Here is a 25,817-nt window from a genome sequence, read left to right on the forward strand (position 1 = left end):
CTCCTTACAAGATAACTACAGAGCTAGGCCAGATATAAGCAGATGTTTCTACCACCTAGCAGGCCATCCCCACCCCCACCCCGCTTAAGGTCTCTCTGGACTGGCTTGGCAAGTTGTACAGCAGAATCTCTTTTCTTTCTAGCACTAGAAATGACTACGATGCCACATTTGAGCTTTGTACCATTTCTTAACTGGAAACTTGTCCTGGGCTAGTCCCCTCCCAACCACAAACACATACTCTGAGAGCTGAGTCTGAAGGGGGTGCCTAGGCCATTAAAGAGCCTAATGCTATGCAGAGAGGCCCAAAAGCCTCACCCTAATAGCTTAGTGCCTCTACTTGGACATCTGCGGAATGGCTCTCCCCTTGTCCTTATTGCCTGGGGACATAGCAACTGACCCGTCCCAGAGAGCAGCAGACCGATCTCTTGGCCCTCCCAGGCTCCTGGTAAGGAGCATTTCCGCTATCTGAAAGTTGCCATAAGAAAATAAATACAAGTGACATTGTACTGGGCCAAAGCTCATTAGTTCGTTGTCCAGGCCTAATAAAGGAACAGAAGCGCAAATTATAGAGTTCAGCTTCAACACACGCTCTGTCACCCGAGATCAACGTACCGCGAGCCTGATTCCAATTGCTCCGAACTTGCTGTGCAGTTCGCCCCCACCCCCTCCTCACAAGCAGGAGGTTGGGTGGAAAAATATAGTTCCAAAGGGAGTAATGATCAAGCTTTTCCTCTCGGAAGCCTGCACCACCTCATTTCCCATCAGTAATCCCAATAAAATTAACGTCGTGGCTGCAATTGAAAAGAGGAGAGCTCGCGACACTCCTGAAATAACACAATCTTCCCAGCAAAAGGTAAAAAGCAAAACGGCCCTTTGTTCGGCTAATTAACGAAGGCCCAACTCCGAAAGCACATGTGTTTGCCTAACTAATCACAAGCATGCTTCTTTCAAGGAATGTCATTTTCAGGGGCTACTGGGATAGGGGCTGGAGAGAGGGACACCACCTCCATAAGCCCTTTTTGCCTGGAGGTCTCTCACCCTGGCCTAAAATCCAGAAGGGCAATCCCAGAAGCCCATCTTTCACACCTTTCTTCTCATCCACCCAACCCCAGAGGCCCAGTCAGTAGCAAAGGACCTCCACTACCCTACAGCCAGACCTTCAAGTCACCAGGCGAGGGGGGTTAAGTTTTAATGACACAGATGCCATATTAAATGAGGCAGTTTTACAGTTCAGGTTGAATACGACGACACTAACTTATTACAAGTGTGTTATCAGAAGGACGGTAAGATTTATAACTCCAAGAGTTAGCTTTGTGCCCTAATGACAATGGATGCCGGGGAGGAAATCTGTTCTGGATTAGAGGAGCTGGGAGTCCCAGGTTTTTAAGTCCAAGAGGACCCATACCAGCCTGGCCCCTTTGTGTCTCCAAAGGAAAGGTTCTCCCTTTCCTGTTTCACCAGGAAACTGGCTCTGCTTGTGGGGTTAGCACCTCACTCAGCTTTTCAGCCTGAGTATGAAAGAGAAAATAAGGGAAGGGAGGCAGGAGACTGAATGGGACCTGGGGATGCGGGTGGGATGGCAGACAGGCCTGAGCCCTTCCCTTCCCAGCAGGCAAACTCTTCCCCATCTTTCTTTAGCATACAAAAGATAGCTTTCCCCTAAACCAATACAGTCAACAAACTTTAAAAAACCGGGGTCCTATTACAAACCAACGCCCAGCACTAACTGCTTTAAAATTACTGCATAATTAGATTTAGTTGAATTTCACCATTAATTAGGCAGCCGCGCTGCAGGGAGCCTTTGAAATCTGAGAAAATGGGAAAAAATCATCTGAAGCACGTTTTTTAAAACCCAACTTCAATAAATCTTGACGGGGCCTGGAATTCAGAGGACCCTCCCTTCCCTCCCAGGTGGTTGATAGGGTTCCCCAGGTCTAGACTAGGTTTGGAACTAGATGGGAGAAGACAATCGCCCCACATCGAACCAGAGGGGATAGGTCCCAGTCTAGGTTTTCTGCAGAGGCCTGGGAACACTTTCTGGGAGGCCCCAGCCGCCCATGCCTGCTCACAGACCCATGAGAGGAAGACATTCTTCCTCTGAAGATGCGCTCCAGCAAGTGGCACAGTCCACGAGGGTTCCTATACAACTGGGCCTTGTGATCACCCTCCTGGAAGCCGCCTTAGGCCCCTTCTCGGTTCTACTCTCCAGTGAAATCTCTGTCCGCAAAGCCACCTTTCCCCGAACTTTGATGAGCAAGCAGCAAGCTTATCAATCAGGCAGGGTTCGCACATCCCCCACCCCCAAGCAGGTCCCAGGCCCGCTGGAAGCCCAAAGTAGTCTCTGCTTTAATGTGAGCGGGGAACTGACCTAGGTCTGTAAATACTGGCTTCTCCCCCTCCCCCTATACCATTCAAACACTTAAGATTGTTTGTGGATCCCGATTTTTATTCTTCACATTTGGTTCTGGGGGGGGGACATGAAATCAACTCTCCTGAATATATGGGGGGGATGTCAAAAAAGAGGGGTTAGGTTCCGGGTTACCAACATTTTCTCTACAAACGCGATTGCTTTAATTACAGAATAATCGAGGGCTACTCTTACTCTTGCCAGCCAGAGTTTAAAAGAGGGATTTCTGCCTGCAGACCGAATAGCCTTCAAGTCCCCCCCCCCAATCTTTTTTTTTTTTTTTCTTCCTTCTTTTTGGTAACCAATGTGTTTTCTATTACCCGGCCGTGCGGTGCCTGGCAGCCGGCGCTCGCGGTGCAATGGGAGACGCCATGTTGGCTCAGCTCATAGGACCAAGTCAAAAGCGAGCTTGCAGGCAGAGTTTTCACACGCTCGAGCTCCCCCTGACCGCCCTCCGCCCCCGCTCCCCCGCCCGTCGCCGCTCGGTGCACGTCCCGGGAGAGCAGCTGGGCGCTCTCGGCACCCCGGACTTTCCCGGGCTCGAGCGGAACGCTGCGGCAATGGCAGTGGGGGGCGGGGGCTTGGGGGGGAGCACTTTCCCGCAGCCGCTGCCAACTCCCGACCCGGTCCCCACCGACTGCCCGACGCTACCACCAGGCAGTCGCCAGGGACCCAGCTCTGGACGCCGCCCGCTAACTTTGAGCCCCAGGCCCTCGCCCCTGCCACCTCCCCCCCACCCGCCCGCCCCAGCCAAGCTTTAAGTGAAAGGCCGAGGCAGGGCGACTGCGAGCCGAGCGAACCGGCTAGAACTAACCCCCTCCCCCTCTCCAAGCTCAATCTTCTCCCAGGTTTGTTTGAAAGTGGCAAGAAGGAGCGATCGCCCCTCTCTCTCCTCGGACCATTGTTGCATTTCGCCTCTAACTGGGTCCTCTCACACCACCGAGCGCCAGGAGGAGGGGGAGTGGGGTTGGGAAAAGAAATAAAGCGAGCTCAGATCAGATGTAGGAGGGGGAAAAAACAGCAAGGAAAAAGAGACACTTAAAGGGAAAGAGTCGCCATGTTTAGCAGCTTTTTTTTCTTTCTTTTTCTTTTTCTTTCTTTTTTTTTTTTCTTTTTAAGATCTCGTCAATTTCACACAGAACGCACTCGCTGGGTCCCAGCCCTCGTCTTTTGTCTAATTCAGTCGCAGCAAAGATCTTTTGTTCTAACTCAGCGTGAAAAGAAAAACTTTCTTTAAATGCAATAAACTTAAACCGAACTCAAGACTCTAAACAGATCCTCCTCCGGCCACTCTAACGTATACAAGGGGTTTTGTTTTAACCCGTTGAAAATTTCTGAGTCCTGTTTTTTTCTGCCTCGAAGACCCCCAAGCTCATCGCTGAAACTTAGAGAGAGCCTGAGAGAGATTTTTCAACACCTAGGACACATACTTAAAAGCATAATAAAACAGGGACTGTCTTTTGCTTTGAAAATCATAAATTATAATTTAATGCCAATAATAATTTACAACAAATGGCTGTTTACAATAAGCTAACACAAAACAAACAAGGAAAAGGGCCTATGTTTTACTTAGCAGAGAAACTTCACACACTCACATGGATAGCACTTGCAAGAGAGAAAAATAAACAACCAACAAAACCTCCATCTAAAGGTCAGATGCTGTGCTGTAAAACATACTTTATATTTATATGTATCTACAGAGAGAAGGTGAGGGTCAGATGGAGAGTTCTGCCTAAATCAGGCAGAGTTTTCAGGTCTGCATGTGTGAACCAGAACTGAGCATCCAAGTTTAATGCACTTTACAAAATGATCCTTTTTCAGCCCCCTCCCACATTTTAAGATTAAACCTCAACATGGTAAAAGTAATGTCAGGGAGGGCAGCTTGGAAAGTCTAAATAAGAACAAATTGTAGGCTCCCAGCACAGAGCTTTTTACAAACCAGGAAAAGAGAATGAGGGACTGGACCAAACAGTAGACTTCCCAGACCAGCACACCCTGTGAAGTTTTTTTGTTTTTGTTTTTAATATTCTCTCTCTCTCTCTCTCTCTCTCTCTCTCTCTCTCTCTCTCTCTCCCTTTAAAAATTGGCTTCTAAGAACGAAGGATCCCAAGAGCAGTACAGATTGTATTTATACAATCTGAAATGTCCAAATGTCCATGGATTTGTATGTACATAACTCCAATGGAAAAGATTCCCTTGACCTGTGGTCATGCTCTCACAGACTGAAGAGGGAGGGGGAGGGGAAAGGCAGACCAACTGCAAGTTATCATATATACATGAAAAACAGACCCTTCATCGCTAGCAGCTACATCACTGTATTCAAAATCCTCTCAACAGCCAAGCTAGATGAGAACCACAGATTTTTTTTTTTAAAAAAAAATCACACTTACTTAAGGAAAAACTCATTCCGAACAACTGCTCTCTATTTACAGTGCTGTGATTAGCTTGCTTGACCAATCCTCTGTATAACTGTCAGAAATCTACAAAAGAGCATTTTTTTCTTTTTTCCTGATCATAAAATAGATACTGATCTCGAGATTTCTAATACTTTTCACAATACCATCCCTAAGCAGGCACTTAAGTGTGACAAATATAAGGGCCTCTTTTTTTTTTTTTTCTCCTGGAAAATCCATTTTTAATTAAAAGGAGGATTAGGTGAATGGGGGTGGCTTTACTATATCAGTGTGGCACTTCCTAAACCATAGATAAACCATTAACTTCAACTCCCCCCCCCCATACACACACCCAAATTAAACAGGCAAATACACTAGTCTACCTTTGAGCAAACTGACTGAGGGGAGTAAACAAACGGGGCCGCTGGCTCAGGGAGAACTCACAGGGGCTCAGCTTGATGGAAAGACAGTGAGTGGGGACAGCCAAGCAGGTTTCAGATATCAAATAATATTTTAATTTCTGAATACTTTCAATTTTCCTTGGAATATAACACACAAAGACTCGACCAAACAGTTCAGTTATTATAACTTTTACAGTATACAGAAATGTTGCACTTAAAAAAAAACCTTCAGTTTTTTTAAAAACACAAACTGTAAACTCTAAGATACTGAATCAATCACGTTACCTATAAGTGCCAACAGTGTTATTTTGTCATGCTGATTTCAATGGTATTTTTTAAAAAGGGGAAATATCAACAATTATAATACAAAGGGCTTGCAAATATACAAACAGATATAGGATTCATAACAATTCAAGAACTAAGAGGGGGGGACCCAATTCAAATTACAAAAGTTCACTTTTTATTCAAAACCTCAGCTTGTGTCTTGGACACATTTCTTGGCTGCCAATAAATTCCACAGTTCCTTCTCTTTCTTAAAATATTTTTAAAAAGCTAAGTTTTTCTTGGTATGGGGAGGGGGAGGGGAAGCTGTGTTGCATGTGATCCCTCCAACTTGCTAATTAGAGTGCTCAACTTCACCTAAAAAATTTGGCCACCACTTGTAAGTGCGTTTCCATCATCGCTGAGTTGCCTTTTAAAGTTTTATGTCTTCCTATGATAGTTTCATGGACTCAGTTTTAATTCTTGCAGAACATATATTTTAATGATACACAGTTTTTAAGAAGCCAAGATTATATCAAAACTTATTATAGAACCACAGAATAAACTGGTTTGGAACCAGGAAAGTACAAAAAAAGGAAAAAAAATAAAGAAAGAAAGAAAGAACAGCTAGAGGTACATAGACACAGGACAATTAATAATTTGGGAAAAAAAACTTACTTTGTCCATTCTGCTAATTTTCTCTCAAACTCCTTAAATGCACTTTTAGCAGTATTTTTCAAAAATTTACCAAAAGGAAAAAAAAAGACTAATTCCTTTTTATACAAAAATGATAAGTAACAAGTTGTTCTGCCCAACACAGGAGTTGTTTTCTTTTTTAATGCATTTTGTAAAGTTCCTTTGACAGTCTCTCTCACTCTTTTTTGAAATTCACAGTCCATTAAATTCTTCCCCCTCTTCTTTTAGCAAACTTGTAACATCCTTTCTTAACAGAAGGAAATTAAGCAAACAAAACCAGTCTTTTGCCTTTTCTTTCTCTGTTTCACTCCCCCTTCTTATTTTGATTTATTTATTTATTGAATTGCCATATACGGCCAGTTAAAACTGCTGCCGGACAGTAACATATCCCGGATGAGGGTTTCGATGGGGGTTTTACCTACCAAACGGACGAAAAACAATTGCTCTATGACTGAGGAGGAGACCGTGCGGAGGGAAGGGAGGCGAAGCAAAAGCTTTCCGAACCGCGTTGGCTGGTTGGGGTACTGGCTCCTAACGTACTCTTCCAAAGCACACTGGGACTTTTCCTGCAAGCTTTCCACATGGGCTACATCAGACAGACCACAGGCATCTGGAAGAAAGTTTAAAAAAATAAAAAGTGGGGAAAGAGGGAGAGAGAGAATTCATCAGATTAAGAGGCTTGAAATGGGTCACCTGAGATGTGCACTCAGTACTCTGTCAAAGTAACCCATCTAGAGTGGGAGCAAATGCCTATACACTGAAAACTTCAAGGGGGAGGAGGGAGGTGACAAAGCTTGAGATGGTCCGGGAATGTTTACTAAAACAAACAAACAAAAACACTGCTTGGGTGCTACAGGGTTTCACTGCTTTAGTCCTCAGGCTGGGTCACACTGGGAGGCCCAAGAAAAGGTATATTGGTGTATCTGGCCCTATTTAGTACATAGACAGACAGACAAAACCAAAACCACCAATGCTTGCTTCTTCCCCCATCCTCTGAATTTGGCTTATTATATAGTGTGTATAGGAGGAGGGGTGACAACCTGGCCCAGCTTTCAGTAATGGCGTCCAAGACCCAGCCTCAGATTCTCCCAAAGAGAGCGACTCATTTTTCCATAGTCTTTGAAACTGATTTAAGTGGCCCTTTAAAACTGATCTTGTCAGTTTAGCCTATTGAAGGGCAGCCATGCAAACTGTGATCTCTCTGTTCATTTGAGCTGTTTCTTTCCCCTCCTTTTCTTCTCTCTCCCTTTTCTCCCACCCCCCCCTTTTTTTTTAAGCCCAGGTCTCTCCAAGAATCATCCTCCTTCCTGTTATCTTCAGGAAAACACTTTTCTTTTTTCTGATACGTGAAATTACAATAAGTGCCTTTGAAATGAGAGACTTCTTGGTGAAGGCAGTTCAGGTTGTGACCTGACCTTTCAGGGCTTCCCAGACAAGACTGGGGTTAACACATGCATACTGTGAATCATTAAAACAGATATTCAAAAACAGTCACCACCACCTCCACCCCTACCACCAGAACACACATGCATCCTCCTCCCCTGTGTCCAGGATTCCGTGTGGTGTCTACAGATGCCTAGGTGTCTGTGGTCAGGAATGAAAAGATCTGTTTGTCTAGGACTCCTTCCCTCCTCATTGGTACTGCGTGTCTCCCTCGGAATCAGATAACAGGAACCTTTATCTCTTTGTGAGGCCATCTGCATTCTCCATACAGGCCTGCACATCTTGCAAACAGTAATAAATTAAACTGTTTCAACAGTACCAGGCATTTCTTTCCTTGAAAGACCAGGGATAAAGGCAAAGAACTAACAATGATATCAAGAAATTAACAGCCATCCCCATCATATGAGACCATGGGCTGGGTATCAGGTTATGAGAAGGGGGTGAAGGTGGTTATGGGATAGGAACAGTGTGCCCCTACATTTGTGGCAGTCAGACACTCTAGACATGGTATGCTCATGAGAAGAGTACACCAGATTCAATCCTCTCCTGGCTTGGCCAGAGTGCTGCCCTCTGATTGATTATCTAAGGACTTTGGAAGGTAGGGTTTGGGGTGATGGGGGGTGTTCTGTGAGAAAAACAGTAACTCATACAAGACAGCAGGTTGAGAATGAGCCTGCAATAGACTCCACTAAAGATTTCTTTAACAAGAAAGAAGAAACTGTGGCCCTCGTAACTGTTTGTCCCATAAACTCACACATCTTGTCTAGGTTTCTCACTGTAAGCTTACAGATCTGGAGTGGGTGACTAGGTTCCAGGCCCTGCCACTGTCCAAATGTTTGTTATTCTTAGTCAGGAACCCTGTTCTCTGATCAGCCATGACAAAGGAATCAGCTGACAACTTAGTACAAGAATGTGAAGGGTGGGGGTGATTTCCGCCCACCTGGGCTATGGCTGAACTGAGCCTGGAGGCAGCCAAAAGGCTCAGGTGTGGCCCGAAATGGAAAGCCAGACACTTTCAAAAATCATTTGGCCTCAAGAGTTAATGAATATCAGATCTATTACTCACACAAGTTAAACTACATGCAAACTAATTAGATTTCCTAATGCAGTCAGTCAATGATGGTTTTATATCTCCAGCAACATTCATAACCAGCCCAAGTTGGCACACACTTTGGGTTGCTTGAAAATTGCCTTAAGTGTTTGCCTGAACAGGGGAAACCAGAGGCCAGCCTTCTGGAATTATGGTAGTCCCTCAGCCCCTCTGGCCTCTTTCTGACAGCATTCCCTCTTCCTGGCAGTCTGTATGAGAATGTGATTTTGAAAACTGCTGCTCTCAGGTTAGAGTTGCCTGGAGCCCCAAGTCCTACTGAGTTCACAAGCAAACTTTCCCCCTGCAGGAACAAACTTTCTCCCACAGAGATGATGCCAGGGCTGCAATGTGCCCAGGGGCATCTCTTTGAGGTGTCAGACTGGGTGCAAAAAAAAAAAAAAAAAAAAAAAAAAAAAAAAAAGAGCTTGAGGAGTTTCCCTGGGGCCCTGGGGCAACTAGGCCCGAAGTGCCTGGGCTTAGGGAGGAAGCAGGAGAATGTATTCCAGGTTGGATGCTGAGGGAAAAGAAAGGGGCCTGAGAGGCCTAAGGCCCCTCTGGGAGTCAATGTATTGAACACCCTTCTGCACACCAGGACAAGCCAGCAGTTCTATCAAGTTCCCACTCCAAAAAATAATAATAAAAAATTAAAAAGTAAAAACACTCTACAGTTTGACCTTTTAAGAGGGAAGTTGGGCTGGACACTTTTCCAGGCTCTAACACTGCCCTGGGATTTCTTGGGTACCGAGAACAAGTCTCCATCCTACCTGAGGTGAACAGGACTATGGCCTTGAGGCAGCTGTACTCGGCAGAATCGACGTGCAGTGCCTTCAGCTTCTCCACTTGCTCTTGGAAGATCCTTATGTGGTCCATAAAGGCGACCACTCGGTCTGCCGACATGGGTGAAGCGTGCAGGCCAGCAGCGGCAAGGAGCGGGGCGACATGGAGGGGCATGGAGCACTGTGCTGCATTCAACACGAACAACTCGCTCCAGGTGAGGCGAAGGAGGGCCACCTGGTCCGTGATCTGCAGGTCAGGGAAGAAGGGGATGTTCCGGGCCCACTCAACGGCGCTGAAGAGCATCCGCGCGGCCAGTTCGCAAATGTTCTCGATGCCCATGATGTTGTTAGGCTGCATGCACTGGCTGCCGAAGCGAGACGTAGGGTAGGGCTCAGCGCGCAGCAGCAGGGAAATATATCCGGACAGGTACGAGTGGCAATTGAGGGGGTCCCCGTTGGTCAGCGCGAACTGCCCGTGGGTAGGCTGGGTGGGCGGCATCCTGCCCCTCTGGACAGCTGCAGGGAGGAAAGGGGACACTCCACAGTTAATGATTAGCCTTGATCTCGCATCCTTCTACATGACCCCAACCTGTCCAAGGCCCCAGAACAGCGCCAAGAACCAGACAGGCCTGCTACAGCCGGGCCCGGCAACCACTCCAAATCACCACCCAATCTAGCTCTGATCGCCAGAGCTCAACACTTGCCTGTGAGGCCCATCTGGGCTGCTCTGCTGAGAACCCAGAATTGGTCACTTTGCCTGGGGGTCACCTCAGCTGTGAGCGGAATGTAGCATTCGGGGGACACCTTTCTTACCCCCCCCCGCTAAACAGCTGATATTTCTTATTGATTAGAGAAGGGACGCGAGTGGAGTATGGGGGGAGGGGGAGACGCTTTTTTTTTTTTTTTTTTTTTTAACCAGACATCAAGGTTTACCCCAGATGGCCTGCGGCCACTCCAGAACCACTGTACCGAAAGCATGTAACCCCAACCCCAGCCCAGGAGGGAAACCCCAGCGAGAGACAGAGTCTAGGTCCCACGTCTTTGCCTGATCAGTGAGCTCGGAGGAGCGGAGACAAGGGAGAGGGCGGAGAAAGAGAGGCCGGCAGAGACGAGAGGAAGCCGGAGAGAGGCAGGGAGCCCGCTGTGGCAGGGCGCTGGCAGAGCCCGGGCAAGGCCCGTGACCGCCAGGGAAAGCCAGAGAGGCTCAGGCTCCTGCTGTTATCTGACTCTGGACCGAGAGAGTCGCTCTCGCAGAAACACAAAGAAACCCGGCTTTGGCTCGCCCCAACCCGGAGCCCGCGCCCGGCGCGGAGCGCGCCATTGGTAGAGCACTGTTCCCGGCTCTGGGCGAATTTTCTATCACAAAGACCCAACTGGTGCAGAGCGAAAGCAGCGGCCCAAGGCCCCTTGCCCACACTTTCCTACTCCCTACAGTGCTCTCTTCGTTTCAAAAGTGAAAGGAAAAAAGAAAAAAAAAAAAGAAGAAGAAAGAAAAACAAGAGGTTTTGTTTTTTAAGTAGAATGTTAATCCACGGAGGGGGGTCACATGAGTGCTGCCCAGGAGGCAGCGTTAATACGGCGAAGTGCATAAAATTGCCATTTGTAATTTGAACCTTCTGTACAAAAGTACAATCTCAGGTTTTTTTTTTTTTGAGAAGGTGGGGGTTGGGGAGTGGGGTAAGGAGGAGGGACATATGTTAAACATGCAGGAAAGGCAAGGAAAGAGAAAGAGACAGGACTTTAAAACAACAACAAACAACAATCCACCGCTTGCAGAAAGGTGAACTCGAATGAACTCTCAAATCAATGCAATGGAAAGGAAAAGCAGCTTGAAAAGAGTGGACAAGGAAAGTCTGCTAAAGCATGCCGACTGAAGGGTGGGGGTGGGGGTGGTCTGGGCTGCAGTGCAGACCCTGCACCAAATCCCCTTTGGCTGCACCACGTAGAGCTTGGGGCTTCTGTGTCCTTACCCATAGCAGGCTAGCCAAACGCACCCAGGGCCCCAGGACCGCGGGCGAAGGGGGGGAGAAATGAGAAGCCGATACCTTCCCGTCTCATGCCCACTTTGAGGCACTTTTTGAGGCGGCAGTACTGGCACTGGTTGCGGTGGTGCTGGTCGATGGGACAGTTCCGGTTGGCGCGGCACGTGTAGCTCAGGTTCCTCCGCACGCTGCGCTTGAAGAAGCTCTTGCAGCCCTCGCACGTGAACTGGCCGTAGTGCTTGCCGCTTGACTTGTCCCCGCACACCACACACTCGATGTGCTGCTGCTGCTGCTGCTTGTCGCTGCCGGGGCCGCCAGGACCGCCCTGGCCGCCAGCCGCTGTCTGGGCCGGCGTGCTGGCCGGGCCCCCTTGGCCCGGCGTCTGTGGCGTGTGCGGGGCGCCAGGCGGCGGGCCCGGCACGGGCGGCGCCTGCGAGGCCTGGCTGCCCTGAGAGCCGGGCACCTCGTCCTGGGGGTCGCGCCACGTGCTGACTACCATTGCCATATCTATGGGGGCTGCGTCCGGACTTCTGCTCCCCTGGCTGCGGGCGGCGGCGGGGTGGCGGCGGTTCCCGGGTCTCGGGCTCCGGCGCGCCGCCTTTTGTGTATGCGAGGGTGCGAGAGGGCGCGGGAGGGCGCCCCGGGTGGCTCAGGGCTAGTTGATTGAGGTTGGTTAGTTTTTCCTTTTTTGTTTTTGCTTTTGCAAAGTTTTGTCGATTGCTTGTCTGGCCCGGTGTGTTTGTTTTGTTTGTTTCCCTCGGCTCAGCTTTGTTGGTTGGGGGGGGGGGCTTTCCGTCAAGAGGGGAGGGCAAGAGGACAGGGGAGAGAGAGTGGGAGCAGAACGTGGAGAGAGGGAGGGGAGGGAGAGCTGCAAGTCGATTGTCTGGCTTCAAGACAGAAGTAGGAGGCAAAAAAAAAAAAAAAATCTCTCCAAAGATCTCGCTCGCTCTCACTCTCCCTCCCTCTCTCCCTCTCTCGTTCACTCTCTCGCTCTCAGATCTAGAGTGCAGCTGAGGAGTTGGAGGAGGAGGAAGAGGAGGAGGAGGAAGAGGAGAAGGAGAGGCGACTGTCCGGGGGCCAAGTCCAGGGCAGCCCACAGTCAGCCATTCAGGAAAGCCATCGAAATCAGGAGCACTGGGAAAGCGGAGGCGCCGGGCGCGGGCGCGCCCTGGGAGCCAGGCAGGCCGGGGCGGAGGCCGGCGGCCCGCGGAGTGGCCGGAGCTCTGCCCGGGTCCGGGGGAATCAGCATGAAAGTGGTCCGCGTCCGGCGCTGCGCGGCGTCGTCCTGGCGCTGGGCCGCCGCTGCCTCCTGCCCCGGGCGCCTGGCGCGCGCCGCGCTCGCTCCGGACGCCGCCGCCGCCGCTCTTGGAGGCCGCTCGCTGCTCCCCGTGGGCCGCCCGGGCCGCCGCCGCCGCCGCCGAAGCCTCCGGGTCGGGCCCGGAGCCGCCGCGTCTAGCGCCGCCGCCGCCGGTGGAGTCGCTGCTGCCTCTGCTGCCGCCGCCGGAGCTGCTGCTGGTGCTGCTGCTGCCGCCGCCGCCTCACACACATAGGGAAAGAGTCAACTCGCCGGCGGCGGGGGAGAGATGATAAGAGAGAAAGGAGGGCAGATCAGCACCTAGAAGCGCATCCTTCGTGCGCAGAGGGGGGAGAAACGGAGAGAAAGAATGAAAGAGGGAAGAGCAGCCCGGCAGCCGGGGAAAGGAGGCAACTCCGGCAGAGGAGGAGGAGAAGAAAACACACACGCGCGCACGCACGCACACACCGCGGAGAGAAAAGAGCAGAATCAAAGTGATCAAATATGCTAAAAAGGGGGGCGCGGGAGGGAATGCGATTTATAGGCGCCGGGGCTGGCAGAAGTGGCTTCTCCGCGATCAGCTCACTGAGCTCTCTATATAGTGAACTTTGACACGACTGCTGCAACTTAGCGCACGTTACCATGGCGACGGCGCGCCTTATAAGGCAGCCGCCGGGGTTGGCCTGGCCCGGCGCGCGCGCGCCGCCCCCTCGCCGTCATTGGCCGGAGCGCGGCGGCCCCGCCATGGCGGCAGCGGGAGCTGCTCGGTCCTAGTGCGAGAGCTATCTCGATTGCCGCGCGGGGCGCACGGGGACTGAGGGGGGCGGGGAGGGGTGGCCGTGCCGCCCGGGCGAGCGACTGGGGGATGGGCCCCGGCAGGCCCGGGAGCGCGGACCCCGTTCGTCCCGCACCCGGCACCCGAGGTGACCGCCCCAGCGGCGAGGCGAGCGCGCAGGGCACACACTACGCCTCTTAAAGGCTCCTCGAGAGGTTGAGGATGGAGACTAAGACTTTAGTCTCTTGCAACTTGGTGTTGCCATTAAATGCGCGGCTCGCGCTCCACCCGGGGCTCTGGCACGTTAGGTAGAGCCCGCGAAGCCAAAGACGGATAGTGTTTCCCTCTTCTTTGTAGAGGGGTACACAGCGGAGGTGATAAGGTGCCGGGATCTGAGCTTGTAAAAGAAAGATTTGGCTAGTCCCGTGTGGTGGCAAGTCCTTTGCTTAATGAACTCTCATCACTTGCTCTGTTTGGTAGCTCCTTTTTTGTTTGTTTTATAGGAAAAGAAGCCGTTCAATATCTGCCTTTTTCTTTGGAGGGTTAATATTTTATAGATTTGTGGCCTGACATTTTAATTGCTCAAATGAAGGATCTCGGATGCTGAGAAGCACAAGTAGACTTCACCTCATTGTCATGACGGAATTAAAATAAATTCCCCTCAACTTCATTCTCTCTCATTGGTTTTAGCTAGCTGGCCAGCCAGTGACCTGTCACACACCCGGTCATGAAAAGAGGGAGAGAAAGACCTTTCTGTCCGCTGATGGACAGGCGGAGGCAGCCGCTTAGCCTCGCTTGTGCACAGCTTCTGTACACACATGTAAACGCACATGTATCAGATGCGCATTTGTCAATGTACACAGACAAAGACGTCCAAGACGATGCTTTGAGGTCATAGAACAGTTGAATACGGACTTCATTGTTCAAATTCTCTTTAAACATCCATATAGTCATTAAAACACACCCAGAGAGCCTGCTCCAAATTGGAAATAATACCAGCATAACTCACAAGAACCACAAACAAGCCATAGTCTTCACCCCACAGTCTATGTCATTTTGCCCAGGATGCTCAAACCTGTGTCTTTGAATGTGTGCCCGAGTTTTAAACATCAAATATATAGAACCACCCCCCAGGACACATTATATTCCACTGGCTAAACTTGCTGTTTGATTAGGACCAGTTAGTTGATTGTGAGGACTCCACACTTGTATGGGAAATTTGTGTTTAATAGGGAATACTTTGCACCAAGTCAAAACTAAAATCGTAAGTCAAACAGGTTTACCAACAATGAAATTATTTTTTACACAAAAGATGCTGAGCTGCTGGGGAAGGGGGACACTACAAAGAGCAAATTGGCAACTTCAACTTCTGAAAATCATCTTTGACAGCATAAAATTTTGGCAATATTAAAGTTACTTTAATAAAATAAACCGGACATGTAATTGACATGGGTAGACTGCACTTTCAGGCAGTTTCTTTTACACATACAGGCAGAGCATGAGAAGACGAGCACATGAAGATGAGGGCAGACAGAAGCTGGCTTTTCGGCAAGGAAAAAAAAAGAATATATATATATATATATATATGTATACATATATATATATTCCTCCTTAGCCTTCTCTTTCTCTAGTGAAATCACATATTGCACTGAAAGATCATATTGCTGTGGTTATTTGAATGTTTTAAGAAATAATAAGCTGTAGCAGGTACTAAACTATCATAAACCTGGTGTGTTAAATAAGGTGGCCACAGAGTAAAACTGGGCTGAGCCTTGCTGGCTGATTAGAGATACCACATAACTTTCTCCTACAGAGAACAAGAAAGAAAGATGGAAAATAAATCATTTCAGAGAAGTCTGGGATTTTTCTTTTAATTCCTGTTTTGAGGAATTATTTGATCTTGCAAATGTCAGATTATACAGGGAAGTTCAGCATATAGTGAGACTGAGGATGACACAGGAAATCTAATAGGTATTCCCATCTTGGTTTAATAGATGAGCATAATTGATTATAGAGAAATGTTAATCTTGCCTCTCCAAGTGCAGCCATTTTCTTGGCAAGATTACTTTTTGCACACACACAGAGATGGTTTTTGAGGAGAAGCTTTGCACATACACACACACACACACACACACACACACACACACACAGAGAGAGAGAGAGAGAGAGAGAGAGAGAGAGAGAGAGAGAGAATTTGAAGGCTGTAATTTCTTTAGGTAGAAAAATGAAGAATTTCCCACGAACAAAACTGCAGCCAGTTAGACACATGGCCACACAGCTACCATCAAGTCAGGGCTGATTCATTTGAAGGCTCATTTAGCTATAAAAATGCTGTTTAAAGGGGGGGGGAATCACTATATAAATTATAGTTAATTTTACTACGTGGATGGAGAGACAGGACAGCTGGACTGAAGGGTTAAAAAAAAAGCAAAAATATTTTTAAATACCTATTTCAAGGATGATCAGTTGTCTTAACTCTAAGATTTAAAAGTCCTGATTAAAAGATACATATCTACATATTATTTTTAAAAACTCAACCAAGCCTTTTACTGCAAATGTAAATTTATTTTAATGAGAATTGTGGCAAGCTTTATTTGTCTGTTCGAAGTTAGGGAAAAACATTTGTCTTAATCTGGGAGGAAAAAAATCCCCAACTCCCAGGAATATGGTTCCTTGCAGAAAGTGGTTGGCTGTAATTCTTTACAGATTAAATCACAATATGAATACAGACCCCAGCAATGCCGAGTTTAACTCTGAGCTCAGTAGAATCCAGCATCCATTCAATTTCTCCTTTCCCTCAATCTAGTCGTGTGTGTTTCTCTCTTCCACCACACTGGAGTTCCGTGAATAGGGAAGGGGCTTCCATTGTGTCCCTCTGAACTTCCAAGTCAATGCAATTTTTAACCACTGGCTTGTGGTACTTTGAAAATCACCAGGGGCTGTCAGAGTTGGGTCCTCTGAAAAATTTACAGTGCTAAATCAGAGCATATGCTGGGAGGGAAAAAAATTGCTTAAGATTGGAGCAAGTACAGTATCTGTCTGCCCCCTAGTGTAAGAGTCCTCGCTGCCTAAAATCCAACTTTAAAAGAAAAGGAGCCCTTAAAGGGAAACGACTTGGGGCTCACGTAGGCATAGGAGAATGAAACTTCTGTACATTTTAATCTGAATAATTCTTCAGGATTTAAAATTATTTGGCTGTGGCTTAGTTGGACTGCACTGGGATCTCGCTGCCTCTCTACGTTTCTCGAGTCACTGATGAAGAGGTGATTTTTTTTTTTTTTAAACTGGGTTTATGAGCATCCCCCTCACCCCTCCTCTCTTTTTCTTTCTGCCTCTGTCGTCTCTCTCGCTGGCTTTTCAAAAATGAGGAACCGTTCTAAGACCATTTTGCACACAGCACAGAATTGCTTCTAAAGTCAGCCCGGCGCGGTTGCAATAGACAGCAAAAAGGTAAACCGTTTGCCTGAAATCCGCACGTCCGCTCCACCACCCAGCCCGATGGTGAGTACCCTTCTCCTTGCGATTCTCCTAGCTTAGCAGAGCCTTCGCCTTCAGGAACTGCAGCCGAGGGCGCCGGCAAGAGCTTTGGTCCCAGCCAGCCCGCCTGCCCGCCCGCCTGCTCGCCCGCCTGCGTGCCTGTCAGCTGCACAAGGTTGCAAAATGAAGCGCAGAGGCAAAACGAACGGGAAATTCTGATACCTAAAGTCAGAATAGCAGCCCCTTTGCTAACAAACCCTGCTTGGACAACCAGGCTTCTAGGACTGGTTTTGGTCAGTTCTATGGAAGGAAATGAGTTTGAAAAGACAGGATGAGGAGATGGGAGGCAACCACAGTCTTTATGCTTCGGTTTAATCATATTTTGGCAGCTTTGCAATTGTATTCCCCCCTTCCCACCTCTGCTACCACACACATGTAATAAAATATGGCAACGCACTAAAATGACTGCCCCCCCAACCCCTTCAACCACAGTCCAAGGCAATGCATACACGTTAGCAAACCGATTTTCTCAAAAGCCCCAAGTCATCCCCAAACCCACATAGCACAAGGAGAAAAGTGAGAAAGAGAAAAATAAATACAGTAAGCAAACATACCAAAACCATATTTGCCTTGTTCAAGGTCCCAAACCGCTTGCATCTTCCTTCTAAACTGGAATAACTCTCCTTTAGTTTGGCGGGTGAAATAAACGCTTTGTTGGCCCCCTGAAAAGATGTGTCTTTGATAATTAAAGAGACTCTCCTCCTCGGTGTTTATCTAAGCGATTGTGCAAACTGATAAAAAAGTAGGCATTAGTCTGCAGGGAAAAGGAGGAAAGGTGAAGGGAGAGATCTTCCACCTCAAGGAAGTGCTTCCCTGTGTACCAGGCGCTCTCAGCCCTTGGAAAAGCCTGCACACTAACTTTAGAGAGAGACGCGGCTTCAGGGAGCTTTGTACATAGCTGCTGAGGAATGCAAGCCTCGCCTTTAAGAAAAAAAAAAAAAAAAAAAAAAAAAAAAAAAACCCAGACCGTAGGTAGGAGATGTCTGGAGTGATCCTTGTCTCTCATCTGATGCCTTAGAAGGAAGAGTGCGTTGTTACACCTTGTTTGGGGCTGCAAAGAGGAGACTTTAAAAACACCCTTCCAATTGGAAAAAAAAAAAAAAAATCTCCCAACTTAATGACTTTAGTCGGAGGCTGGAGCAACCGGCTCAGCCTTAGCAGAAAACCACAAACAACTATACAACTATAGGCAATATTGCAAGGCAAGACAACCGGAAGCACAGCCAAATTCCAGTTTGGGGTCGAGAGGGATGGAGGCTAATCCTAAAGCAAGTTGGAAGAAAAAAAAAAAAAAAAAAAAAAAAACAGAGGTGGGAGAGGAGGGGGAAAGCTGCAGCCTAGTAGACTGGCAGACAGGGTCCACTCACCCTGGATCAAAGATAGAACTTGAAACAGGAGGCCAACATTTTTTTTTCCTAGGAATCAGTTGGAACCCTCATTTTCTACTTTTAACTCAAGTCGCCCCCACCCAAATGATTTCTCTCTCTCTCCCTCTGTGCATTAGTGCCTCCCTCCCCTTTCTACTGTCCATTCTAGAACTTTCCTGAAGAGGAAATCTATTTCCTTTGGGGGGGAGGGGTTCCCCATTTCAAGCCTTCAAATAATGAATACTTAATTCATCCCCTCCCTTTATCAATCCCCCCAAACGAATAAAGGAAGCAGAGATACAAAACTAGCAAAAACTGAGCCTAGACCGAGCTGCTGCTTGCAGTTTAGCACAGTCTTAACTAATAGATTTTTGCTGTTGTTGTTGTTTTGTTTTGTTTTAAGAGAAGAATAATGGGGAAACATGGATCTTTTATTTTAGGAAACTGTTATGGTAAGATAAATGTCAGACTTGACAAATGGAACTAACCCTCTTCACTGCTTCTTGTCCTTGTCTTAAACAGGAATTAAGTTAAACACAGTGCTGAATGTTAATTACATGTTTACTGGCTAATGAAAATTACAAATGGTTTTGCCACCTCAAACAATGATGAAAACTCTGAAGACACTGTAATTATATACTTTGAGGGAAATAACTCAGAATATTGATCATAAGAAGTGTAAATCTTTTTTTAACTATTCATTAATACCATAAATATGGGCTACAGAAGTTTTTGCTTGTGGTTTGTCTCATCAGTTACACTCAGTGGATGGCTGATGGGACTCCTCCCTAGACAGAGTGAACTGTCTCTTAGAAGGAGGCCACGTGTGTGACTCAGGAGTGCCCCCTCCCTTTTGCCCCGCCCCCTTCATCCCAGCTGAAGGCCCACAGATCTCCAACTGGGAGGCCCAAAGCTCGGGGCAGGTGAAGGTGAGCTCAGTCTGGCCTGTCGTCTCCCCTTCTCTGGCTCTCTTCTCTCCTCCCTCCCTTTTTTTTTCCATGCCAGATCTGATAGATGACCACCTTGCCCAGGCTGGGCGCCTGGGATAACCTAATGAAAGACCAATTAGACCTGGCAACTCATCGCCACCCAGAGATGCAGTCCTTACCACTTCAGCTCCCTCTCTCAGAGGTGGCTAGCGTAGTTCATTACCGGTGAAGAAGGGGAAAAGATTAGGGATGGAGGTGGCTGTTGGGGAAGGTGGCTCAAGCGCTGAACCAGAACTGGGTTTTGCAGTAATTACTTTGTGGTCGTTTTCTTTCAACTTTAGCCAAATTTAGAACACTGGCAGCCACTCCAATCTTGAGGGTCAAAGGTGAGAGATGCACTAACCCTAAAAGGCATGCCCGCCCTGCCTGAAAGACCGAACCAGCAATGGCATGGGGGGTGGTGGCGAAACTGCAGGGCTGGGGTGTGTGTGAAACACACTTGCGGGAGTCCAGCATCGAGTACAGGTTAAAGTGAAATATTGAAGATTTTGAAAGAAGTGTACAAGGCTTGTGGGACTGGAGTTCTCCTTTTCCCTGAGAATCCCAAGGCTCTGGGCTTTGTCTTAGAAGAAATGGAGTTTCTGAATGGCGTGAAAGGGACAGAGAGGGTCGCTTCCAATCGATTTTACTTGTCCTTCCTGCCTTTTCGGATCAACGCCCTTCAATGGACACAGAGGTGCTCTTTCAACCAAAAACTTGTGCTACATTTTCTGCCTGTATTGGTGCTAAATACAATAAGCATTGGGCAGATTTTCTTCTCTTTGCCCTCCAAAGCTAAAAAAAAAAAAAAAAAAAAAAAAAAAAAGCACCCTAATTAAATTGTTTTATATGGACAGTCAAGGCAGACCAATTAAGTATGCATTAGTATAAAGATAGACTCTGCAGATATGGCATTTTAGAAAGCCATAGTTATGACAAAGGCAAGGGCATTAGGGTGTGGAGAGGAGGTGCATGGGCACAATCGGGCGGGCGCCACGGGATTTGTAAAGGCCCAGGCCTCAGGTGAGGGGAAAATCAGGTCAGTTAACAACAGGTGGGCAGGTGGTAATCTTGCAGATTTGCAGACCCAAAACCCCAAGTCTAAGGGCAAAGAAGCCTCCCGAGGGCGACTGGATATTCCTCACAGTCTACAGCTCCCCCAGTTTAGCAGTCCCAGGTGGCAGGACGAGGCCCTGCAGTGCTCACTGTCCATCAGGCCCACTTCCTGTGGTCTCCGGGTCAAGGTGAGGGTATGTAATCATGAAGTTGTGTAGGCGCTGGGGTAGGCGCTGTCACTGCAGCCACCTGGACCCCAGCCCTCTGGCTGCCAAGAGTCGGGGGTGGGGGTGGGGGCTCTCAACACTTCACAGCTAAGCAGCGCGATTTTTGCTCTCTTAGAAAAGACGCTGGTGGTGAAGAGTAAAGTTCCCACCAGAAGACCTACGAGGTCCAACTGGCGAAAAAGACAAGAAGTTGTTGGAGGAGCGGAAAGGCCAAGGGTCACAGAAAGGGTGGCGGGAGGCAGGTTCCTAAAACGCTAGAGCAGCTCTGAGCTCCTCTACCTCTTTTCAGCCCTAGGAGGCAAGGGCAGATGAAGAGTTTCGTGTCCCGAAGGGGACGACCCTCAAAGCAGGGGCTGGGGCCTACCTGCATGGCTACGATAGGTGGTCCTAGGCCACGGGGACTCTAGCGAGTCTCACAATCTCCGCACGGGCTCTCGGGGTGCACAGAGCGCCCTGGGGAGGGAGTGGAGCGTGGAGGAGACAGTGGCAGCCTGGGGGAAGTGGCCGAACGTCAAAAGTAAAAAGGTTGAAAAGGCAGTTTTCCAGACGCGCTTTGCCCCCCACTTCTCTCCTGTCCTAGGGCCTCCCGCCCAGGCTGTAAATCTGCGGCTGGTAGCCAGGGCACCAGGAGTCCCCATGGCGGCGGGTCCGACGCGGCCCCGCCCGCAGAGCGCACATCTCCCGGTGGGCCCCGCATCGATCCCAAGCCTAGTAGAGGATGTCACCGCACTAAATATTTACTGATCACACACGAATAGCCAGGGCTCGAACGATTTTCCTCTGTGAGGAGAGCTCAGAGAGCAGGGTAAATCATTTTATTAGTGTGGATAAAGCCCAGAGCACACTCCGGGCTGGAGTGTTTTAAGATGTGTCTTCAACGGGATGAAAAGAGTTAGGGAAATCGATACGGAGTGATTAGAAGCCCCCGGGGTGAGGAAGGGGGACCTGACTAGCGGGGATTTGGCGGGGCGAAGAGGGAGGAAGCTCAGCCCTGAGGGGGAATGACGGGACTACAGCCTAGGAACTCCAGCGCAGGCCTTAGTCCCTCTGTCCTCGACGGGGAAAGATGACAGCGCAGCTAACGATAAGGGTCGGCTGCCCGGCTTCTCAGATAGGGCTGAACGGGTCGCGGCGGGGCCAATGGCTTAGGAGCCACCGGCTCTGTACCGGGAGTGGTAGTGGCCAGATGGACACCAGAGTTGATGGCTCGGAGTTGATGGCTCGTGTGGAGAGGGGACCACGGACACGTTTCCCCACACATAGTATCTCCAGGAGGCAGCCTGAGTAGCCAAGATGTGGCCCCAAGGCATTTTTATTCTTCGCTTGATATTTTAGGGACGCCTTTTAGGTGCCACTTCAAGCTTCCCCAACTTTCTCTTTGACTAACCTCCATCTTTCGTCTTATTTAGAATCCCTAAAGGGGATCCAGTAGCCCAGCCCCACAAACTGATTTCCCTGCTACTGGCCCAATAGCCAGGATAGGATGGCCACCAGGTAGCGAGACCCGATGCCCCCCTTCCCGTTCCCTCCCCCTACCCCTCAAGCCAGGAATCTGAAAGACCAATAGATTCCAGGTTCGCGGCAGGGTTCCTGGGCAGGTGAGCTGGAGTGTAAGGCGAGGATTAAGGCAGGAGCTCCAATGGAAGCCGCAGGACTGTGGGTTCTTCCTCTGAATCACGGGGAAATCAGTTTTCGCGGGGTCAGGCCCCACTCCAGCCGCTGGGGACCTGTCTGGGATCCCAAGATTGGATGCTGGGGAGCTAAACTGGCCAAGGTTCACGAAGCATTCGGTAGAATTTACTGAAAGGGAGTAGAAAACCTCCACAAAGCCAAGCAGCTATGTTCTGGCTCGAAAATGGATTTTCGCTCCTTGATGCGCGAGTCTCGCTATTGTGAAAAAACCAAGATCTTCTAGACAGCTACAAACAACCTAGAAGGCGCTAATTTCTGGAGATGGAGGGTTGGGACGGAAGGAGAGAAAAGACAATACTTCTTTGCTGTTTTTCTGCTTCCGATCTTTTCTTCAAAAGGCAAAAGGCAAAAGGCAAAAGGCAAAAAAAAAAAAAAAAAAAAAAAAAAAAAAACTTTCATGTGCATATGTGTTTATAAAGATGCTCCTTCCCATTGCTTGATTTTCTTAGCAGTTTGGAGTATTCAGTTCAGTTCAGGATACCCTGCGTGTGCTTCCGTGCAACAGGAAACATATCTAAAGACCCAATTCACCATTTTCCAGAAGGGAGACTTAAAAAAAGAAAGAAAGAATCCCAGTGCATTAGAATGGTGTGTTCAGGTGTGAGGCAATCAGCCTCCTGCTCCTCTGATTCCTGCCTTGGAAGCTCATAGCCTGCTGACCTAGGGGAGAGTCAGCTTGGTCTCCATTAACCCTTACTGGTCTTGGCTACAGAATGAAGGTTAACTACACAATGTACCCAAAGACTGATTTTAAAAGGGATGCAAGAAATGACATAAGGAAAGAAAAATAAATAAATAAAAAAGGGAAGAGAGGGAAGGAGGGAGGGAAAGAGAGGGAGTGAGAACACTTTACCAACCTCAGCTGTAAGGGTTTGAGAGCATCTTACCCTTGTTTATGCCCCACCCTCCATGTCTGCACCCCCTTCCCTGCAAGCAGGGCTTTCTATTCAGAGACAACAGTCTCATCCATCAAGGCCAGGAAGATGGACTTTAGGGAATAAGAAAATAGGATGTAGTGAATTCCCCCTCTCCTGTTTAACTCTCTCTCTCTCTCTCTCTCTCTCTCTCTCTCTCTCTCTCACACACACACACACACACACACACACACACACACACACACAATTATCCTGTAAGAGATTTAAAAAACAAATCCCCAAGACACGGTTTACCTTCTCTCATTGAAGCAAAAGCTAATTTAATAGTGTCAGCAGTCAAATTATAGTCATAAAATCTGGATGAGTTTAAGTAAATATATAAATATATTCATCTGGCTTCAGATGTGGTGGCATTTCTGTGGGTCTCAAGATGATGGGTTTGTGCAGGAAGGTGCAAACACATGGTGGAGGTACTCTCTCAGTTTTAGAAGTGCCTTGCTGGATTAAAGGTTCCTAAACTCAAACACTAGATAGAGGCTGCCACTCATGTGTACAGTCTGGGAGGCTGGCAGAAGGCAGTGCAAGAAGACTTTTGAATGAGCTTTCTGAAACCTCCAGTGCTGGAAGACAAGCTGAAGGAACACAGCAAAGGTAGAACCAGCATGGCTTGCAAAATCACAAAAAGGCACTTGAAGTGTGAGCTTCACACTTTGAGTTGGTAGCATTGGCAGTGTATTTAAGTACACAGTGAACATCTTTTGCCTGATGTATTTATTCAGAAATTCAAGGCTCTCTCTCTCTCTCTCTCTCTCTCCCCATTCCCCCCCCCGTGTGTGTGTGTGTGTGTGTGTGTGTGTGTGTGTGTGTGTGTTTACTTTCCAGCATATTGATGACTTAAATATTAACTGGACTGTAGATGATGGCACCAGGAAATTTTCTGCCCATTTTACCAAGCCTGGTATGGGCTCTCCATGATTTCAATATTAAGGTTACATTTCAAGTTAACTCCTGTTGAGGAAGTCTCGAGGTCATCTGAAACCACATGAGCAGCAGCTCTTATTTAGGAGTGGACAAAGTCAAGAATGATGTTTGGACTCTATATACTTTCATTATCAAGAGCCTGTAATGAAATCCTTAAAAAAACAGTTAATTTTTTACTATGTAAGGTAAAAATATTAAATTGATTGTATCAAGTGCTGCATGTGAAGGTGTTAGTAAGAAAAATATCCGGGAAAAGTAATATTGTGAATCAGCTGCATGAACGAACTTCAGGCAAATACCAGCAGCACAACAAATAAGGGTTCATTTGATTTAAATTCCTTTAACTACACACTCAAAGAAAACTTTAGAAGGAGAAATAGAATTTAAGGATTCACTTTTGTGTTTAGGACATTTGCCCACATCCAGTTCAATATAAAGATATAATTTGAGGATAAGTTGATGGCCAGCAATTTATGCACAACCATATAGAGGAACATTATATATTAATCTAGAAGGTACTCACATTGCCAGCTTTGTTTCTCTTCCTCAAAGAACATTTCCTTGCAAATGTGTAGGTGTGTATTAAAAATAAAGGAACTCTATACAGAATATAAGAGGGGTTTTTAAATATCACATTTAATTTCTTGGTTATAGAAAATATTGTCTTGAAGGTTTTCAATATGTTTGGAAACAAATTGCCCTTGTTAGTTATTTTGAGTATAAGGTAGAGTACAGTAAATTTCCTATCCATCTATTATAATTTATTACACGTTAATTAATTTCATCTAAGATTTCTATATACAGGACTGTGTGGTAAATTGATTGAGATGATGCCCTTTAAACATTCAAAGTAAAACTACAACCATTAAAGGAAAGAAATATTGATTTCAGTGACAATGTCGCACTGGGCATTTCTTGACAGGACCATATCACATCATATGTCAAATGTCAAAGACAAGAAATTAAAAATTAAGGAAGCCTACCTTTGCATAGTGTATGTTAACTAACTTACTCCCAAAGGTGCTGCAATTTTATTCCCTCTTATTGTTGGCCATGTTTCCAAACACTCCAAAGTATTTAGTGCCATGAAATTTCAACACTAAGGAGTCTTAAAAGTCATTTTTTTCTTGATAGACTTTTCTGAGTGATAAAGACTCAGTTTATTTACTCATTATTTTTTTCTTCTAAGTGATTTTGGCTAAATTAATGCCCTTCAGAGTCATGTGTTATTTTGCAAAAAAAAAAAATCTATATTTCCTATATACATTGAATTGAAATAAAAGATGTCTAATCTTTTTAAGGAGGTACAGTTCAGTGTTCCTTAGTTAATGAAGAACTACTCAACCCCCAGGGTTTTATTAAAAAAGGACACCCAATCTGTACTTTTGTTTTTGTATTTTTATGTGGCCATGTGTGTAGGTATGTGCTGAGGCTATGAGAGGGGTCTGGTTCCCTGAAACTAGGATTACAGGAGGTGCTGGGAATCAAACTCTCCCTCTGTGAGGTCAGCAAGTGCTCTTCACAATGGAGCTGTCTCTCCATCCCCCCCCCCCTTTCTTTCTTAACAAATCTTAAAACTGACACTGCTATGGTGTG

At 47.4% G+C, this 25,817-nt stretch overlaps 1 protein-coding gene and 1 long non-coding RNA gene across 2 annotated transcripts in view; one reads left to right on the forward strand and one right to left on the reverse strand.

Annotated features, from left to right (window-relative positions):
- Positions 1-4,784: 4,784 nt before the first annotated feature.
- Positions 4,785-12,094, reverse strand: Nr2f2 (nuclear receptor subfamily 2 group F member 2). The gene is made up of 3 exons (XM_051206507.1): positions 11,513-12,094; positions 9,456-9,983; positions 4,785-6,768 (listed from the first exon to the last, which is right to left on the reverse strand). Exons 1-3 carry the CDS (start codon positions 11,952-11,954, stop codon positions 6,494-6,496), a joined length of 1,245 nt encoding a protein of 414 aa, XP_051062464.1. The 5' UTR covers positions 11,955-12,094; the 3' UTR covers positions 4,785-6,493.
- A 4,081-nt stretch (positions 12,095-16,175) lies between these two features.
- LOC127238051 (uncharacterized) overlaps positions 16,176-25,817 on the forward strand; it is a 33,775-nt gene continuing 24,133 nt past the window's right edge. The window contains exon 1 of the long non-coding RNA XR_007835900.1: positions 16,176-17,019. This is a non-coding gene — a long non-coding RNA (uncharacterized LOC127238051). The remainder of the gene's footprint in view (positions 17,020-25,817) is intronic.

The sequence above is a fragment of the Phodopus roborovskii genome, unplaced genomic scaffold (genome assembly GCF_943737965.1).
Source record: "Phodopus roborovskii unplaced genomic scaffold, PHOROB, whole genome shotgun sequence".
Lineage (NCBI taxonomy): Eukaryota > Metazoa > Chordata > Mammalia > Rodentia > Cricetidae > Phodopus > Phodopus roborovskii.

Bases quoted from the DNA above. Each gene is read 5' to 3' on its own strand.
- Nr2f2 (XM_051206507.1), bottom strand. From the start codon at position 11,954: ATGGCAATGGTAGTCAGCACGTGGCGCGACCCCCAGGACGAGGTGCCC. The intron at 9,984-11,512 runs GTATCGGCTTCT...TCCTCCCTGCAG, and splicing joins AGTGGGCATGAGACGGGAAG to CTGTCCAGAGGGGCAGGATG. The intron at 6,769-9,455 runs GTAGGATGGAGA...ACTTTCTTCCAG, and splicing joins CATAGTCCTGTTCACCTCAG to ATGCCTGTGGTCTGTCTGAT.